The 16934-nt window shown below is 36.9% G+C and overlaps 1 protein-coding gene across 1 annotated transcript in view; it reads left to right on the top strand.

Annotated features, from left to right (window-relative positions):
- pcdh9 (protocadherin 9) overlaps positions 1–16934 on the top strand; it is a 202372-nt gene that overhangs the window by 45281 nt on the left and 140157 nt on the right. The window contains exon 3 of the mRNA XM_085403661.1: positions 10801–10902. Coding sequence (XP_085259787.1) covers positions 10801–10902 — 102 coding nt within the window. The remainder of the gene's footprint in view (positions 1–10800; positions 10903–16934) is intronic.

The raw sequence follows: 16934 nt of genomic DNA, 5'->3' as shown, positions 1-16934 counted from the left end.
GTATATATTTGTTTTTTGTTAAGTTGCCTAATAATTATGCACAGTAATAGTCACCTGCACACACAGATATCCCCCTAAAATAGCTAAAACTAAAAACAAACTAAAAACTACTTCCAAAAACATTCAGCTTTGATATTAATGAGTTTTTTGGGTTCATTGAGAACATGGTTGTTGTTCAATAATAAAATTATTCCTCAAAAATACAACTTGCCTATTAATTCTGCACTCCCCGTAATAGAAATGTTCTGTAACCAAAGCTGGGAGTGGTGGTTTCGCCTAAGTTTGGGACAGCTGCTGATGAAACAGATGAAAAGTTGTTCTTATTGTTGTATTTTCTACTGTGTTGGAGGTCACACACATAATAGTTACCTATAGGGTAACTGCATCAACAAGTCTGCAAGGTCACAACAAATTGGAGGGCATGTGAGTGCGTGGCGTTGCTTTCATTGTCTGATGATGATATTTATTTCATGCCGACTAAGACCTTCAAATACTTCTAGATAATAGCAAAGTACAACAATATATCACAATATAACGATGTCTTGATGTCACAATATAAGACATAGTGCATATGCAAACTTAAAATGACAGGAATGACAGGTTTGTTACACTTTGTCTTGTCACTTGTTAATTTTTCTTTTCACTGGTAAATGTGGAAAGTGAGAAGACCTGTTAGGTTATTGGTAGGAAAGAATCTATTTTTTGAATAAACTTGAACTCACGAATTTACTTTCAAATACTGTAAGACCTATATATCAGGAGCAATTTACAATTAAACACTGATATTCCTGCCTCCAGAAAAGAATCAAGGATCCCATAAATGAGCCAAAAAATGACATTACATGTGAATATTCCTTCTACTTCAGCTGTAGCAATAATAAAATGAAGGTTTATGTTCTAACCCTCTCCAGCACACAGTGCAAGTTTGACAACTGCTAAAAACGTGCTGACAAATACGGGTATATTCTGACACTGTCAGCTGAAACACTCTCTAACATAAACATAAAAATTCTCAAACAGCATTCAGTAAGCTGACAAACACAAATCCATGAATCTTTTCAAGTGGCTGATGAAATTTTAATTGACGATCAGTGTCTGATGGTTAGGTTTTTGTCTGAGCCATGTGGGTATCCGCCTTCCTTTTTGGCATCAAGCTGTGACTACTAGTGTCTGATAAGAAAAACCACAGACTAAAACAACTGCTTCCAATAGCAAACTTTGCGCTGATATCATTACAATTTAATGATATGATTCAATTAATTTTTGAGAAGGCCACTGACAAAGAACTCATGTGCCACATTTTGACTCAGTTAAATGGGAGCAAAGATGACCATAAGAGTTCACCTTTTTTTCATGGGGAAATAAACTATGATAGTGGCAAAACAAAAAAGAAATGCAAAATAATAAATAAACTGTTGGATGGATGGATGAAATCTATTCATCCACCCATTTTATAGCATAAATCAGTCACTGTGGTGTTGGCCACAACTGTCTATTCCAACTAAAAGACTGTAGAAAGCATTTGGAGCAGTTACTCTGGTTACAGACATTGTATAGTCGTCTCACTTTTTAACTACTCTACTGCCCTCCTTTTTCTGTAGCTCACCCAAGATAAAAGACAGAAAGGAGATATATACTCATTACTGTTACTCACCCCAACGCCAAGCATCAGGACACCTCAGTGACTTCACTTTTGATTCAGATTTTTAACTTTAGAGGTTCATGTGCAGGGTGCGACAAAACTGTTTTTTATCCATTATCCTTTTTATAAAAACTACTGAGCAACTCAGAGAGACAACAGAGAGATGCACACAGGGCATCCTACGATTACAGCACTCTGACTTCTGGGATACTGAAGAATGCTATCAATCTGTTATAATTACTTCTGCTATACAACTGCTTACTAAAAACCAAAAGGAGAGTATACAACATGCCAATTTTTAAGACTTTTACCAGTTGCCTGTTATCTTTCTCATTGATTTGAAATAGCTCTTTAATATTTATAATGGTGGTAGTGTGCACCATAGACTATAGATGATAAATGCTTTTAATTTATAGACCACAAAGCCTTCTCGGTTGCTTTTGTTCCTTTTGCTGTTCCTAAAAGCACAGCAGAAACATTGGATGGTGCTCTATACAGCCATTATACTCCAAACCACTGGAGCAGCCTTCCTGACTATTTGAGAGAAACTGAAAAAGGCAGTAATTCCATATTGACAGTTTAATCTGGATTCAATGAAATGTTTTATTGCTTTTAAAATATTTGAAATCACTTCTGCCAAGGAGCTTGTTTTTGTTGATGTTTGTTTGTCTGTTAGTCATTCTGTTAGCATGGATAGAAACTGAAGAGGCAGTTTTTATGAAGCTTGAAAAGAGATGGGCTAGAGCAGCGGTCCCCAACTCCCGGGCCTCGGACCGGTACCAGTCCGTGAGTCGCTTGGTACCGGGTCGCGAGAGTTGAGGCTCAGGTGTGAAATGTATGGTTTTCAGGGTTTTTATTGGTTTTCAGCGTTATTTTGTTATCGTTTTTATCGTTAACTCTGTTTTCCTGGGTCTTTTCACGTGTGTTATGAATAAATCTTCTTTTTTTTCGGTACCGGTAGTTTTATTTTGTTGTATTTATCCGCGACACATTAAAGGCCGGTCCGTGAAAATATTGTCGGGCATAAACCGGTCCATGGCGCAAAAAAGGTTGGGGATCGCTGGGCTAGAGGAAGAACTCACTATGTTTGGTACGGATCTGGTGATATTTAGAAGTGTATTGTTATTTTTTCTTACTCTTTTCTACTTTGCTTCATGTTCTTCATAGCACCACTAGGTCTTGGCGAGTGGTTTGTGAGTATTTGCAAGGAAGTTAGCATCTTCCTTGTAAACTATAGGTAACTGTGGCAACCTGCTGTGACCAAAGCAATTGCAACAAAGTTTTCAGAGCAGCGTAGCTTAAGGGACCAATTTCACTCAGTGACTGACAGTAGCCAACTGCAGCTACTCACCAGTCAGTTGGGGAATACTGAGTTTTCAATACCAGCTGGCAGTTGCCAGGGTGTCCCTGACAGGTCTCTAGACCTGTGTGAGAGGGGCCTAAAACAAAAGAATGGTTTATGTCATGAATGGTAACACCAAAGGTTTTACAGTGTTTTGAGGCAGAGCGTTCTCCCTCCCGAGGCGTAACATGTCGACGTTTTGTCACGTCCCGCGGCGTTCCTGAGGAACGCGAAAGGAGACCTTCGGCGTTCTTATGGTACGCGGCGGGTTATGGCTGGGAGTGTACCTGGTGTTATTATTTTTTAATAAATGAGTAGGATGTTTAATCAGAGCCACTGACTTTTGTGGAAGCCTGCACTCAATGACTGCTCTTCAGGCTTCAAATCAAACCAATTTGAACAATTACAGTTGCAATTCTTTTATGAAGTATTCTAACATTTGTAATTTGAGTATAGTAAAAGTATTTGCAACTTTTTTTTTTTTTAAAGTTTCAGCCCTTAATAGCAGTAGTACAGTAATATTGCAGTTAAGACATTTGAAGAAAGTGCTGCTTCCTTTTGATAACTGGCAATGCCATCCTTGGAGCTATGCACATTTGCTAGTGTTGCTGTTCAAGAGTTGACACATAAAAAGAGAAGTTGGCATTCAACTTAAACGTATACCGTGTCCTACCTGTAGGCTGTACAACATTCAATCTTGTAAACTGGTATTTTTCAAGAATGTAAGAATCCCCATCAGGAAGAGAGCAATTTAATACACTCAGTGCATGGAGCTTAGAGAATAATGTCCCTCATTCTATAGCTTGAACTGTATGTGGGCAATACCCTTTTTCTTTGTAAGCCATACACATAAATTGGATATAGCAGGATTTAGACTACTTCAAATTCTTACAACTATTCCACCCTTCATTGTCCAGGGTTCGATTTAATAGGGTGGAGTAGAGCAGATCTGAAAGTTGCTGTATTCGACTTACGTGGATGAAAACATTGCTTGGCCTCAAGGGTGAATGCTCAGTTGACTTAAACGCTGCACTTTTACTGCAACAGCGTCTTCAATTCACTGAATTCTTTTGAAGTAGAGCTGCAGTTCCAGATTGAACAAAGAACTTTTGACTAGATGGAGAACCAAAGACAGAGGCATACAGGAGACAGGCAGAAAATGTCTCTGTTGTGTAAGAATGGCTGTGGGGTTGTACACAAACTGTCTCTCACTGTTCTGACAGTGCAGCAGAAGTTTATATTTTTGTCAGTTTCTGCCTCGGTGGATTCCAGAGGAAATTATTCTTGTTTATGGGTAACTTAATTTTTAATTATAATGTTTGGTTATAAAGAGGTTACCATAATTAAGGTTACCATGATTAAAAACGAAACAAATAAGAAGCGATTGTTAAAAAGAGGAGTGACCAGTTGAAAAACCAACCTGATCTCAGAGAAATGAGCTGCACTGAAACAACTTTCCTCTCTTTCTGTATATGCCCCCTTAGGGAGGAAAGATGAAGTCCAACACTTGAGAGATAAAATATGTTCTTACAGCATATATGAAGAGCTCAGGCGAAAAAGAAAACTTTGTTTGTTGCTTGAATGTCAAACATTAGTGTGTTAGATAGTCAAAGAAACTGCTTTTTAAACAGCTGAAATGTTTGTTCAGCCAGGTTACAATTATCAGTATTGCAACTTGTTTCATCAGAAAAGCTGACCTCTCTGGCATCTCGATCTTATTTCAGCATCTTAGAACAGAGGTAATTCCAACTGTGCAGTAATGGGAGAGAATTGTTTTGTTAATGCATTCACTGTGTTCTCTGAACGACCTGCAGCAATCTGCCTTCTAGTTCCTGCACTCCAAATTCATAAACTCTGCTTATTAGAATTCTGCCACAAGTCCAGCTGAATTCCTTGAAGCCATTAGTGGTTGCTGAAAATGGTTTGGGCTGGCCTCAGCATCAATTGTAATGACAAGGACAGGGTGCCAAGGAGAATCAATGCTTCTCTGTGGCTCAAGAATTAAACTGTAACAGCAAGACTGCTCCCGCTGAATGCCGGACTCCCGTCTTTTTCAACCACTTAATTGATCAAGGTTTTATTTATCTTGTCACAAGATGTTAACCTAATTTGTTTTCCCATTTGCTCACAAAGCACCTTCATTGAACAGCCATGTTAACAATCCAGATGTATTTCTTTCTCAGCTTTGAACACAGTTACGAGATTGTGCTTTTACATATAGATGTTACACTTTTAAACTTTTATAAGTAATTATCATATCAAACATCATTTTAGTGTTATTATTTCCCACTATACATACGCATAGGGAGATTTTCTTTGTAGACTATTATTCTGTTTGTGTGTGAATAGCTAAAATGATTCCTTCTCCCTTTCTTCTTTATGAACAAAGCAGTGGTGCATCATGCACTCGTTTTCTTTTTTACTCTCCAACTATGCAAAAATGTAATTGGGTGATATCTTTTACTGCAATGCCTCCTGCATGCATTTCCATTACATTTCTGTCATAAAATACCCTCCTCACTGTTGTCAACTTAAATGGAATGTCAATACTTTGTGTGTGCAATAGGGAGCGTGGAAATGAGCTTAACACTGGGACCCATAAACATAAAGTTTAATGCCACCACCCATGAAAGGGCCAATCACAACATAGCTTTGCAAATCAAAGAATAATAATCACATAATTTCTTGCCTAGCCTTCTCAATAGCTTAATATAAATAACTTAGTAGCACCCTATGGTGTGCTTTCATTTCCTATCATCACCAATTTCCTTCTATCTTGGCCCCAAACGCTTTGCCTCTTTACCCTCCAAAGCCTGTTGTATATTTGTTTTCCAAGCTCTTTTTTCATTTATTATATGGACAAAAAAGACCAAAGTATAGAATAAAATCAGATTATCTTGTACAAAGAAGAGACTAAATTGTTGAATAACAGAGAGCACTTCTCAGCTGATGTCAGTCCAATGTCCAGAGGGGAATTCCCCACACAGGGACACTTTATAGGCTCATTTGCATTACTAGAGCTCCAACTGTAAGTCAGCAGGCTGCTAAGAAGGAGACTTCCATGCCAGCACAGGGTGATTATAGCTATAATATATTAACCAATAGCGAACAATTTTAAAGACAAGTCAGATGATAATGTGATTGATAAGCCTTTCCCGTAAGTCAACCGACTGTAGACCAATCTACACATTTTTTCTTCCACTGCCAGCTTTGTAGGTGTCCCCCTATCCATCTCATGAAAGAGATTTTTTAATTAAAATTTCACATCAAATCTTCCTAAAAACAAATTGTTTTGATATTTTGATATGATTAGTTAATAAATAAACAAGTAAATTGCTAATTTAATAAAAAATGATTGAAGAAATGCTTGAATAAGTCATATGCAAACTGTAATGCATTATGTGTCATACCATCTTCATAAGTCTTGCAAGATAAACACACAAGATAAACATCATGTAGTTCTCTTAGTGGTAGACACACACATGCACAGAACTTGTTGAGAAATTAATGTTTTCTCGTAATGTCAAGGAAGAGTGCATACAGTGGAATCTCCAAGGTAATTAAACAGAATTAAAGGTCTGCTGTGACTGGAAAAGCTTGGCAGGAATAGACTAATGGTAAAGTTAATTAAGGTGTGTTTTATCCCCCTAATGAAACTCATCTTCTCAGCTCACGGTATAGAGGAAAGTTCAAAAGAATAGCTTTACAAGTCCAGAGAGACTTTTAGCAGTATGTTGTTATTTTTACCTGTACATGTCGGTCATTAAAGAGCATTTTCACTGGGTTTACCAATGTAAAAACACTACCTTGTAATTGATTAACCCCCACCAGTTCGTCTGTGTGTTTTCAATTAGCTGTTCCAGAAAAAACACTAGACCTTTTTATCTTACATCTTGAAATTTTTAACTTAAGAGCTTCTATAAAATCTTGGTTTTATTTTGCAGATACCTTAAAAATATATAGATCCTACCTCCAAAAGAGCAAAACCTAGATCTCAAAGTGTATGTGCACTGCTTCCAAACTAATATGTTACCAGTATCAGAGTGCCAAAAACCAAAGTTCCTTGAGACTAACGCCATAAGCATGTCAATCCCCATAGATTCCCTTGATAAGAGACGAGACATGTTTAGATACTGGTACATGAAAAATTATTTCAGTATTCATATCAAGATTCAGTCTTCATAACAACTGTATGAGAGGTGAATATTTTAAATAGTAACCCATTTAAGTTTTATTAAGGCTACTAAGGGATGCTAACAACTTGATATTTAAGGCCACAAGTACTTGGACCCGCAGGCTATCTGCTGTGCATCACGTGAAAAGAGTCTCTGAACTGGACCCCTAAACCATGTTTGTGATATTGGTTGGTTTTCAAGATTCTTTTTATTGCAGCATCAAACAAACAGTGTGGCCAACTCAGTGGTGTTGTTCTGAAATTCCATGTCATTAATCAGCAGGTACCTTTGTTTGTATGACACACCCATAAACGAACATGCTGGTGCTTGTAATTCACCTTTTTTATTAAAATACGTTCCCTCCCAGTTCCCAAAGACAGGAAAAAAAGATGTGGAAGACCACATTTTTGAGTCTTGATGTAGTGTGAAAGTACTCCTTCTATCCATCAAGGATCAGAAGTGATACTTTGTTGTAGCACCACCACTAAACTGTAGCATTAGCAGTATAAAGAATAAAATATAAATGCAAGAGTAGAGTCGTTACTAATAGATCTGATCTTTTACTATTTTCTGTTCAGGTATTGGGAAGTCTATTGAAACCTAATGTTACTGCCAGCACTTAATCAATCTAAATAACCTGCTTTATTCATGCACCTTATTTTTGTTGTCAGTGTTGACAGAATCACATACTGCAACCAAGAGTTTACCACAATCACTCTGACTATATCGAGTGAAAAATGATCAATTACAGTGTTGCCAACTCTCACTTCCCCTCTCTCTGTCACTTATCACGCTGGTGATAAATGGCTAGGTACTAATAAATAATCTCACATTCTGGGCGGTTTATGGAGAAGGACAGCCATTAATTAGAGTGACAGACAAGCGGAATATATTACGAAGATGCATAATGAAATCGGGGTTCTAAGTATTGCTTTACCCTATTCACCCATTTCCATTTCTTTCTCAAATAATTGGAAGAATTTGCTGGGGAACATTTGTGAGGAAAAGTTTGTTTTTATTGGTCTAGTAAAAGCAACACCAACACAAGTCTGCACAGTTCCAGTTTATTTAAACTTTTAAGAGATTTATACTGTTAAAAGTTTTAAAGGAACTAAAATTACCGTTAGCCACTCACAAATACTAGTTAACTGCTTACTCAAGGATACAGTGTTTCTGGTAAAATACTTCACTAAGGAGTAAATCTGTTGTGTAAATTGATAGCACATTTTGAAAATTTCATAAAGATGACACATCTAAGCAATGTGGACTAGGTTTCTGTCCCAGCTGGTAAACTATAAATGGAGTTGGTATATAGACTACGGCCCCAAAGTAACAATAAAATGACAGATTAGAAATCTGTATAACTATTTTAAATATATATTTAAAACATATTAAATATAATTTAATGAATATTTGTAATTATTTAACTTCTTGTGAAACTCCCCAAATTTTTTGGACTTAAAGAGGCCATTTGTTTCACAAATGGTTCACCAAGATGGTCTGCCATCTTTACTTACTATTAAAATAATTGTTGATGAATTTTTTTGTTATTACGGGCTATAGAGCAAGATATAGGTACGGTTTTTTGGTTGATACTCCCTAATTTCTCCCTAATATTAAAGGTGATTTGATGTGTTTTTGTAGTATGGTGATTATATATAGGGGTTCACTAAAACAATTTGAGGTTGCACACATTCTTCCTGTACAGAAAATTAGATATTGCTAACATAGTCAAAGAGCATGTTTCTCTTTTTTATGCTATAATAGTTTTAAATTGGGGGGGGCAAACAAGCAATTAGTTCTTACAAGTATTTAAAGACATAAAATTTGGGGGCAGCTGGGGGGAGGGCAAGGCTCTACAGCACAGGGGCAGTTACCACCCTTGACCCCCTATACATATTACTATATAAGAGTATTTATCTATGAAAAGAAAAAAATGTAAAAATAAAAGTGAAGTAAAATTAAGATAAAATTAACACAATAAGCAGTCATGATAAAAGCATGTAATATATGGATATAACCCTTAAAAGAAGATGACGTGGTTTCTACCCAACTATGTATACAGTCCATTACATTCTGTAAGTAGCTGTATGACTATAAAAAAAACCCTCGTTCGTTAATATTCAGAATATGTTTCCAGTTTATGTGTGTGCGGCTGCAGTTTACTTGTTTATGACATTTGATTATGATTATTTGTGTGAGTCAAGGCAGTTTTATGCCAAGAACAGCATGCAGCCTGATGGGCTCACTGGCATGTTTCCATTCAGCACAGATGAGCATAGCTCCTAAAAAGTCTCCACCTGTGTTGCATAGCTAAATAAAGCTGTGAGAAGTTAATACATTGGTAGACAAGCTATAAACAGATACCTCTGAATAAGTGCATGTGAGTTAACAGAGACAGACAACTGTCTTAAGTCAGCAAGCTCAGCTAACAATGTGGCCTTTGCTGATAAGAAGCACAAGTTGGATGCTGTGGTTCTGCTACCCAGATAACCCATTTCCTCCTTTCTCTCTGCTTCTGCTCTGTGTTGTTGGTCATCTGGAAGTCAGTTAAAGACAGTGATTTATGCCTGGAACTTCATGCGGCATAGCCTCATTACACACAGCCATTTTGAGAATCAGCAGATAATTACAGTATACATCATAGAGCTCATGGGGCCCAGCAGATTCAGACCATTCCACTAGCCTGTCATTTAGGGGAGAAGGCCCAAGGAAAAACAGGATTCTAGCCTCATTTGCTCTTCATTTTATAGAAACTTCTGTTTAAATATGTTATGTATATAAAATTTACTTTTTTTTTCTTTAATTGCTCTACTATAGATACTCAGTAACATTTCTGTACCTCCATGATGGTGACTGTTTTTTTGTGTTGTCCATTTGACTGTCCCATTCTTCACTCAAAATCAACTGATTCACTTTTAGATGCTGAAGCTTACTCTCACACTTCCAAATTCTAGTTTTTGCAACTCTGTGTTTTACTAATGCTATAGCTATGACAGCATTCAACACAAATATCAAAGGTAAACTTCACCGTGAAAGTATAATGTTTTGAAACTAGACTTTTCTGACAGTTCTTCAGAATCATAACCCAGGTTGCTCCAGAAGATAATTTAGTCAAGTGATCTGAACTGAAGTGAACTTAAATGAACTGAATTAATGACATTCAGATTTGGTGCTCACCTCGAAATTGATGGCAGGTTGAAGCGCACATATTCTAGAATTTGTAACTTCATTGCAAAAGCATACAGATCATATCTGCTGTTGTTACTACAGCTGTGCTTTTAATCAGGAATAGATTTTTTTGGCCAAACACTTAGAAACAACAGTTAAGAACAACATCCTGATTTCCATGTTTATTACATGTATGACTCTTGACAGACATGCATGTAACCTGAACACGACTGGCTGGTGGAGACAGAAAACAGTGAGGCTTAGTTTGTTCAGTCAAATAAAGGTGGTAAAGAGTTAATTTGAACAGTAAATTCAGTTTAAACAGTGATTAGTAAAAACATATTGTGTTTTTTACTCTGTTTAGTTACCTTATATTGGGTTTCGTGGACTCAACTACTTGTATAAATAACAACCAATCTAAAATGACACAGTGAGCAGTTCTAACCTTTTTTTTTCAATCTTCCATGAAGGGAACATTAACTCGTGCCCGAACTGAACTGAACCCTGAATATCTGGACCTTCGTCCTCGAGCTGAGCTGAACCCTGAATATTGGACCCCTTGCACCCCTTTAGTGAGTACTGATGGTCCCATTTCTACTAATCGCTCACTGTAGATTCACTTCATATAGTTTGTTATTTTTTAACAACTCTAATCATTTTGTGTTCCATTTTCACATCAGGTATCCATGAAGTAGCATATGAAAGCCTGTTATGGTGATGATTTTCTCATTCATGTTTCCATCCTTGTTCAGCCATGTTTCTCTGTGAGACACTGCAGTGAAATAGATTGCAGTTTCTTCATATTTCCTCCTTCTTCTCTATATAATGTTTAAATATGTTTTGCCTCCGAGTAACAGTGACATATTGTACTTACAACATCATTAAATATGGGGCCTAATGTGATGCTAATATTCATGCCATTTTTACTTGAGTAATAAGTATTTGTCTCATTACCTCCATGCTTGGAAAACACAGTGCTTGATAGTCATCTGGGGGTTGGAGGAGGTTGGCTTGTGTTGCTTTGCTTGCACAGTTGTGAATCTTAATGATGTCAGTTTTTCTTACTGTTATCAACCACACTATATCAACATGGAACAGGGGGTTTTGTAAACTTGGACTCCAACCATATTCTGCCTCCATTGCAATCTGCAGTGCTAAGTTTATTTATTTTTGTCCTGTTTTAACGCAGGAATAATTTGCTGCCTGTAAATTACTTACTCATCAGTGTATATTACACACAGCAGTAGTTAGAGGTTAATTTTCTGACCATTTATACAGCATATACCACCTTTGTGTAAAACTACTGTGAATGATTTGACGTTTTTCTTGAAGTTACTTAACGGGAGCCATCGATTAATTGTCTCATGTGCTGTAAGGGCAATGTGGACTAATATGTTTTGCCTTTTAAATTCGAAAGTAGATATATTACATTTAATTTCTTTAATTATTTATTTAACAGCAATATTGTTCACAATAGTTGTACTCCTTTTCTCAGCATTAAATATTTATTGCAAGTTGCTCACCCTTGGGGCTCACCATCAACAAATGGGAAAAGATAACAAGGTGTTGGTATAAACACAATGAGGTCTCTCTTACCTAAACTCCCCTGGGTGGGAATCAAGTCCTGTGGTACACCATCGTGTTGCACTGATTGTACTTCTAGTAGCCAGAGTCAGCACAGACAACAGTTGGAATATTTTATTATCATGGAGCTTGAACCCTCGGGTCATTGTAAAAGCCAGTTTTAAAAATCATTCCTACGTGGACAGTTGATGTAGTGTGAGAGAAAGAGCACACTGTACACACCATAGGAGCTGAAATTAAATTAAACAAATGTCTTTGAGCATAAGAATTCCTTTCACTTCTCATCCCTTCATTTATAACTGCGCTATGTTTAACTTACAGCATTACTGGCCTCAGAGAGAAAGTAGGTGATCAAAATTCCTGAATAAAGTTCCATTCATCATCATAATGTGTATTAATGAACTACGAATGCTGCATATATGTAAATATCTCAGTCAGGATTTTGGAGCAAGCAAAACTCAAAAATTTGAACCAATACATTAAACCTACTAGATAAATAGAAACTCTTTTTTTCAGTTTGAAAAAAGATTCTAATGATTACGGATCCAGCAGTAACACGGCTTCCTTTCAAACAAAAGGATTCGTCATTGTGGATCTCTTGTTAGACAATAATTCATGTTGCATTCCAATAACAAGTGGTACTTTTCTTTTTCGTTAGAGACAGGTTTCTTTTATCATCCTGAGACATATTCCCCAAACATATAAATGGCTGAGGGACCAATAATATGATAAATGGGGCAGTCCATGTTCTGTGTCTCGCTAAAGTTTATAAACTCAATATTTGGACTTTAGCCTGATTTAATGAACAGTATTTCTCAGACATCTCTCCCAAGCTGTATTCAGTCGGAGATCTATCTTTCTTTGTTGTAGCACTATGCTGTTTGCTTATTGGGCCTCACCGGACTAAAAAAAAATCTCAAAGACTACTTGCATGCGCATATACACAAATGCATGTGCAAACACACACTATCACCACTGAGGAGGCCCCTTTCTTCCAGCCCAAGAGGGAATGATGACTCTCATTATCGCCTCAAAGCAAGAAGGCCACAGTGCCCCTACTCAGCAGCCCTATTAAGTTACCAGACAGCTTTATTGTATTGGTGTTCGATAATTTCCTTTCCTCTGTCATTCGGAGTGCATAGGGGAGTTGTTGCATGGGGAGAAAGGGGTTGGGAATGTGGCAAGAACTAACGTGAAATGGCACAGCTGGCTGAAAATATTCCCTTCTCTGGTTGGTAAGTGCTTGGGCTGATTGTTTATTGTTTAAAAGTCCTTGGCCACACATGTGCATTCATTAATGGTTTAATTGTATTCAGAAATCATGTCTATAGAAATGGAGTATTGCAGTTATCATGTAAACTAGTCACAACACACATACATCCTCCAGAGTCATTTTAACAGCTGAATGAATCCATTAGCTAATTGGAAAAGTATCCTCGTAGACTGCTTTTGTCACAACGATTTATTGGGAATTTTGTCACTCCGTGTTCCTTGAAATCATAAAGATCAATGCATTTACTGCCATGTGATTATATCCATTGTAAAGTATTGGGGTAGGGGGAATCTAAAACAACCAGGATGCAGGCCACATGTCCCTGTAAGGATAAAACTATTAGATAAAGGATAAAATTACCAGAATACATTTAAAAATCAGTTATTTTTCCATTGTAAATTGCAAGACAGATGCCCTATGTAGTAAGTAACTGATGTTTCATGGGACTTTGTTTTTTGTTTATGACATCAGATTACTCTTATCTTGTTTCTGATAAGATTGTCTTTAATTACTGTAGTGGCATACTGGAAATTAAGTTTAACATCTTTAATTAAGTCTCTGAAAGTACAGGACTGAACAGTAGGTGTAAGAATTTGATGAAACTAGTCTGAGGTAACTTGAGACAAACCACCTACATATTACAGCTGAGAGAGGAAGCCTGTGCCATGGAGCTCCCGGCACACAGTTTTTGTACTGATGTTAATTCCAAAGGAGGTTTGGGTCTCCGCAGTTGCTGAATCATCAAAGTGTCAGCAAAAGTGTACCTTTGTAACCCCTCTTTATAACTGCTGTAGTCCCTGAACAGTTCAACTTTGCAAAAACACCACATAGAGTTGAGCATGGTGGTGTGATTTGTTTACAAATCTTTGTAAAGATGCTGCAAAGCTAGATGCTTTATTTTATACATCTGTCTGGAAGAGACTGTGTGGCCACTTATAGTACACCTGGATTAGAGGATGAAACATAATCTAACAATGGAGAGAATGTATCGTTAAAACTATGGTGCAGGATGTTCGGAATGCAAGTCCAGCTGCTAAGCTTAGATTAGTGATGCATTACGTACAATTTGATTTAATCAATCTGAAAGTGTCTTGACTGAAAATATTGATAAGACTAGAAAGGAAAGTAGACCTTCAGACTAATTTTTGTACTCATAAATTTAGGCAGCTTACTCTTACTCCATATAGCAGATAAAACAGCATGTGTGTGTTTTAACATGCTTGAAGTAATCATTGATTTTTGGAAAATTGTGACAAATCAGCGACTTTCAGGATTCATACAAGATTGCAGTTATGCATGCTTCCTCTTCTAAAGCGACATTAGGCATACTGTCAGGGACAATCTCTGTAGGTGTTTCTTTGGAAGCTGAAATGAACCAATGTCAGATAGAGTTATAACGTATACCTGTGTATAGGGCAACAGTTTTATTCTGTGAAATGTGCTTTATTGTCTGAAATGTACTTATTGATCAAGCTGGAAAATCACATTAGGAAAATGCTATAGATTCATACATCTATTAATGATTACAGTATTTAGACCATGATGAACTGCTTTAAGCAGAGATGAGGAAGAGTGTTTGGCCAGCTATACAATTGCAAAGAGCATTGTAAAACACAACTACACAGCAGTAAATAATGAATTAATCTTTCTGATGATGATTAACTCCTTTAGTCAGTTTTTAGATTGTGAGATCTCATGTTTTTTGTTGTTTTGTCTTTGGCAAGTATTCTGTCCAAAGTCAAACAATATCACTGAAAAATTAGTCAGTTTTGAATTAAAATGTGTGGCCTAATACACGGGTTTGGCACCTGTTTAATAACATAAGAACTCTTTATCTTATTAAACAGCTTCTCATGACATGTAACTATTTGCTCCTAGTTTTTGTAGTGTGGTACCCTTTTTATGGGCACTTTATGGACAGATTTTTAAAATACATTTGGGCTTTTCAAATTTTTATTTGGGTCCTATTTACATGTATTTTCTTTTTTCTAGGTAGTTTTCATCTTTCACAGTAACTCCTGCTACTTAGAGATATTAATGAATTAATCAAGGTTTTTTTAAAGTCTAATATAAAAAGAACTCCAAAAGAAACTTACTTAACTACTCAATAGTCCTCTTTAAGCTCTTACTATAATCTATGCTTTGCATCCCAATAACAAAATACCACAAAAAAAAACTGTTCTATATTTTTACAAACCATGTTGACAGAAAAATAAATAAATAAATATAAACTTTAATGTGAGATTCAACAGTAATCCTGAGAGAGGTGCAGTTGTCATTGTGAGTGTTTGCCTGAGACTATGTCTCAATCAGGTATAGCAGAGAAATGCTCCACAGACTGTAAAGTGGAAAGATGTGATGAAGACCAGATAGTGGAGGATATGCCTGGGGTAATTTTACTTTATATGAAACCAGCTCTGTGCTATCCTAAAATTTCAAATGATATTGCCTATATACAGTACATTATTATGCTTTAGTCAGCCTTTCCACTTCTTGAGCACTGATGTCAATTCATGATGGAAAAAACTCCCAAGGTAGATAAAATCATTGAAATTATGCTGCAAATTTCTGCCTTAGGAAGAATGAATTTGTTTACATTTAGGAATTACCAAAAAATACAAGTTGTTTAGATGTATTCCACTCTTTATGAGACAAAAAACATATATGGTTTATCCCTTTTTTTGTCCGATCCGATATCATTTTTATCTTTTCTAATATTAATGTTGAAGTTGTGCAACACATACTGAGCAATCAATGAAATTTTAACTACTTGTTTAAAATCACAAGGCAGTAGGAAAGTCTGGCATAACGGAAATAGCCTTGATTAAACTGCAGTGGCTTAGTATGACACGCTACTTACTCTTCTTACCATTTGACTTTATGTGAAGGTCAGTTTGGCCATTAGCTAGATCAGCCTAACACTGTCTGCCCCACCTCTCCACTCCAATTCTTCTCATCTACTCTCTCCTCTCTTCTCCTCCCCTCTCCACAGTCTGAAGAGAGATGTGATGGGGCTAAATTTATCTTCACAGAAACCAAAGCTAACATGTTAAAAGAGAACTCCTGCCAGCTTGGTAACTGACTGCTGATCGTGATCAGCTTCACCTTTGCGAGGCGCCTGTCAAAATAACATGCACCCTTTTCTCTTTTACCCTTCTCTCCATCCTTCTTTCTTTTTTATCCTCTTTCTCAACTCAATCCTCCAATCCCCTGTTTTATTAACAACAGAGCTGGTGGCTAGTGATAACTGGTCACTCCTCAAGGCGCTGAAAGGCAAGGACACTCTATTATCCTAGCTAGATGGATGGGTTGAAATATTGCCTGCAAGTGGTAGAGCCTGCCAAATCATCCAGTCTTAAAACCCCTTTGTCTCTGACAAGGAGGAACATTAGTGAGAGAGCCAGGTTCATGGATAAAGATACACTTCTCTGTATTCGACATGGAGAGAATAAAACCGATGAGGAAGTGCACGTGTGTTGAAAGGTCAAGAAATTCAAAATATGCATAATGGCTCTGTTTTCTCCCTGTTTCTGCAAAACGTCAAGTGCAGGTTTTCATAGTTTGTCTTGAGGTAAAGAATAGTCGCTTAGATTCCTTAGTTTTTGTACTTATTTCAATATGAATCATGAACCAATTACCAACCACTTAACAAAAAACAGGACCAATAATGGGGACTCGAGAAGATGCAAAAATGTCTAGGTCAAATTTTGTGTTGCAGGTGGACAGAGGTAGCAGTGGCCCCAGATG

The sequence above is a fragment of the Rhamphochromis longiceps genome, linkage group LG1 (genome assembly GCF_057381845.1).
Source record: "Rhamphochromis longiceps isolate RC_006_pf linkage group LG1, R_longiceps_female_GT1.1, whole genome shotgun sequence".
Lineage (NCBI taxonomy): Eukaryota > Metazoa > Chordata > Actinopteri > Cichliformes > Cichlidae > Rhamphochromis > Rhamphochromis longiceps.
Note: the sequence above shows the minus strand (reverse complement) of the source record. Positions and strands in the feature narration are given on the sequence as shown.